The sequence below is a fragment of the Mus pahari genome, chromosome 14 (assembly GCF_900095145.1).
Source record: "Mus pahari chromosome 14, PAHARI_EIJ_v1.1, whole genome shotgun sequence".
In the NCBI taxonomy this organism is placed as follows: domain Eukaryota; kingdom Metazoa; phylum Chordata; class Mammalia; order Rodentia; family Muridae; genus Mus; species Mus pahari.
This window is the reverse complement of record NC_034603.1, coordinates 83,073,591-83,077,346: the sequence shown is the minus strand read 5'-3', so window position 1 is coordinate 83,077,346 and position 3,756 is coordinate 83,073,591. Positions and strand designations below refer to the sequence as shown.

Genomic DNA, 3,756 nt, shown 5'->3' with positions numbered 1-3,756 from the left:
GCCTGCCTCTGCCTCCCGAGTGCTGGGATTAAAGGCCTGCGCCACCAGGCCCGGCTCTAAGTCAGCTTTTCTAACAAAATGCCAGCCTGCTTATGTGGAACCCACCTATTTGTGTACATCTGTAGCAGTGGGGAAGGAGCTATGGGCCAGCCATGGAGAGACACAGTTAGCTGTTCAGTCATAGGCTGTGCTGGGCATGTAGCCAATAGAACCCTGTGAAGGATACCCAACAGGAGTCAATGTCTGTGGAATAATACATTCCTGATGAGGCCTTTGGCCCAGACTTCAAGATGAATAAGCTAAGGCCCAGACAGGTCATGGTTACAGATCTCATGACAGAAGCTACTGACTTGGGCTTCTTGATTGTCACCCTGGATATGCCATCTCATACATGAGTTATCTTGGGTTCTGTAAGAGGAGCGTCTTTGGGCGAAGAGGGAATGTCTGCTTTCATGTTGTTAAGGATTGAACCAGGAACTCGCACATAGTATACAAGCCCTCTACCATTGAGTTACACTCCAACCACAGACATTCCCATCTTGAAGCAGAGTGCCGATGACCAAGTCTATAGAACTAGTGTCTACAAGGTGTACTTAGACTCTCTGTAAAGGGGGAAGGGGTCCTGCTTATCTGGTTCTACATTTGTATGTTCAACTTCCTCCTTCATTGACTGAAGTAATTCCTTCTGGAAATGGCTTCTCTAATTTGGTCTCTGTGGCCAGATCACATGCTAAAAAGTGGTGGGTTGCTGTGCCACGCGCCTTGGTTAAGGCCATACCTCCAAAGCCCTCTCTGGCCACTGGTACATGAATGTACTAAATTCAGCCTCCTCCGGAGCTCTTTATGGTGAGGAATGCAAGAACCGAGTGTTCCAGCTGTCAGTCTCCTCTGCAAACCATCTTAGTAGGTTCTTGTCTGAGACCAGAGTGCTAAAACCTACCATGCCATAGAACAGATCCAACTTGAGGCCTCTGCCTTTCTTTCTTCTGGGTCTTCTCCTTGCCTTGGTAGGCCAGTTGGGGTATACTTCTGTGGGGCTGAGAAGTCCAGGTGAAGCATCACCTCCTATCCTGATGGCTACAGGGGAGGTTCTGGAGGTCGGGATTCCCAGGTCTCGGGTGAAGTAAACCTTGCTGGCATCTCTGTCCCCTTTGTCCTTTACATGAAAGAGTGTTCATTGTGTGGCAAGAAAGCCCCTTCAACAGAAGGGTGTTGCCTTTCTAAGAATAGTTCTGGTTAGAGGCTGAGTCAAGGTGACATCAGCACCCCTAAGGCAGGCACCTGGCAGGGAGGGATAAAGCCAATGGGGTAAGCTCAACTAAGTGGGTACACTTCTGGAAGGAAGCTGTTGTAGGGGTATGTAGGCTGGGATGTGGGCACTGGGCTCGGATCACCAGAGAGGGTATTCAGGTCCGTTCCAGTTGAGGCCCAGCGGGGCAGCCAGTGGTTTTTAGTTTGTCTCCTCCATGTAGCCAGTTTCTTTTTTTCTTTTTCTTTTTCTTTTTCTTTTTTTTTGGTTTTTCGAGACAGGGTTTCTCTGTGTAGCTCTGGCTGTCCTGGAACTCACTCTGTAGACCAGGCTGGCCTCGAACTCAGAACTCCACCTGCTCTGTCTCTGGGATTAAAGGCATGTGCCACCACGCCCGGCTAGCCATTTTCTATGAGCTGCAGCCACAAAGAAACCTATTCATGGCAAGACTTTAACTTTGTAGATATTATGCAGTGAAGTAACCTGTGTGCATTTTAAGATGCAAGAGGAGATTTCCGTGCTGGCCTGGGCAGAACCGACTTGTGAGAGCTCTGCACTAGGAGCTTAGCTGCTGAGCACCATCCAGTGTCCACTTATGTCTTCACAGCTGTCAAGTGCACTGATGGTAGGGCTCATCTCCTTGGGAAATGTGTAATTAATTAATATATAATTAGTTATATAAGATTTCTCATGAGTGTTCTTTGAAGAAAAAGTACATGGTTGAGTTTTTTCTTTTTAAAAATTTTGCATATGGATGTTTTGCCTGAATGTATGTATATCTTAGCACCACATGTGTGCCTGGTGCCCACAGAGGCCATAAAAAAGACATCAGTTCCCCTGCATCTGGAGTTACAAATATTTGTAAGCCACCGCATAGGTGCTATGGATCAAACCAGGGTCTTCTGCAAGAGCTGCCAGTGCTCTTAGCTGGTGAGCCGCCTCCCTAGCCCTGTATAGTGTTGTTTTGAGAGGAACAGAATGCCCTTTCCCAGTCTCTGGAGTCAGAGTCAGGGAGAATGTATTTGAAAAGGCAGATTTGCACTGAGATTTGAGGGACTCGGAAGCAGTAAGTAGTCAAGAGTGGGAGGAGACAAAGCGCCCTAGCCAGGGGGTGTATGGGAGGCCTGGGGGGCCTGCTCAGAGCAGCTGAGGAACTAAGGTCCTGTGGTGAACCGCCCATGGGACTGATCCTGCTCTTTACAGGGTCAGAGCCCTCGAGGACTTGTAGGCCTAGTGAGGTTGCTAGAGAAGCTAGCATAGAGAAGAACCATGTCTGTGTAGAAAATGAGCTCACGATAGTGGATCTGAGAAGGAATTTTTATTTCATTTGACATTTCGTGTCCTTCTCTGTCAAGGACTTGAAAATAGTTGCTTGGGCAGGGACCCTCATCAGAAGATCTGGTTAGCCACTGCTGCTCTCTCTCATCTGAGGCAGAGCAGAGTTCTCCATGTGCTTAGTGTTCAGCTGGTGCAGGGTGAGAGAGCCAGAAATGGTACCATACCTGCCTTCCCACTTGGCTAACTGGCCAACCCCTAGGCAAGGTCCAGTGATTCCCAAAGATTCTTTCTTGAGCCAGAGGGACTGGAAGCTCACTGCTGGTTGGGGGTGAGCAGGTCAGCCCCTCTCTCTCTGCTGCCTTCTAGGCCCCTGAGGAGACGGGTCACTCCTCTTCATACACAGCCTTTTCCACATATCCAAACACAACAGCAAATAAGATGAAGAGCAGGAACGTGGAGGTGAACAAACCAATCACTGTCAGGCCCCCCACATCCCACGGGTTCTTCCAGAAGTCTTCATTCTGGATGCTCCTTGGGGGTACCATTTGGCCCATGGGAATCTGGAAGAGAGGAGACGGAGGCCCTGAGTGCAGAGAGCTCTGAAGGCCTTGTCCCCAGCGGTGCTGTCCGTGACTCCCCCTGGACAGCCGGACACAGCCGCCTGGCCAACACTGGGGATGGTGAGTCTTTGGATTCAAAGTCTCTAACGTCAGGGAATGGGAGACGGGATTTCCTGCTTGGGAGCTGCTGGGGGCCACTCCAGAGTCTCTGGCTCATTCCTGAAAAACCTGCTATGAGCCAGAGTATTTCTCCTGTCCCAGGGGCCTTCCTAGCTAGAACCTAAAGTGCACATCTGTAGGCCTCCTATTCTTATTGTCCCAGTTCCCAGATGTTTGGGAGGCATTTTGAGAGCTTGGTCTGTCAGCCTAGCTGGGTGATGGTGACTTAAGTCTCAGTTCCTCAGAAGGCTGAATTCCTACTTGAGCCCAGGAATCCAGGCCAGCTGGGAACAGAAAACCCTATCTCAGAGCACTGGCTGCTCAGCTCACAGTCTTCTATAATGCCAGTTCCAGGGCACCTGACACCATTTCTAGCCCCTGAAAATACTAGGAGTGCATGTGTGGAAATGCGTACGTAAGAACACACATAAGCCGGGCGTGGTGGCGCACATCTTTAATCTCAGCACTTGGGAGGCAGGGGCAGGCGGATTTCTGAGTTCAAGGCCAGCC

General features: G+C 49.8%; 2 protein-coding genes across 2 annotated transcripts in view; one reads left to right on the top strand and one right to left on the bottom strand.

Annotated features, from left to right (window-relative positions):
* Recql5 (RecQ like helicase 5) overlaps positions 1 to 3,756 on the top strand; it is a 39,209-nt gene that overhangs the window by 15,246 nt on the left and 20,207 nt on the right. The gene's annotated exons all lie outside the window — the stretch shown is intronic.
* Positions 2,553 to 3,123, bottom strand: Smim6 (small integral membrane protein 6). Its single transcript, XM_021212592.2, has one exon. The coding sequence runs from the start codon at positions 3,079 to 3,081 to the stop codon at positions 2,911 to 2,913; it is 171 nt and encodes a 56-aa protein (XP_021068251.1). The 5' UTR covers positions 3,082 to 3,123; the 3' UTR covers positions 2,553 to 2,910.

What these genes read in the sequence shown, in the direction of transcription:
- Smim6 (XM_021212592.2), bottom strand. Translation starts at nt 3,081, where the DNA reads ATGGGCCAAATGGTACCCCCAAGGAGCATCCAGAATGAAGACTTCTGG.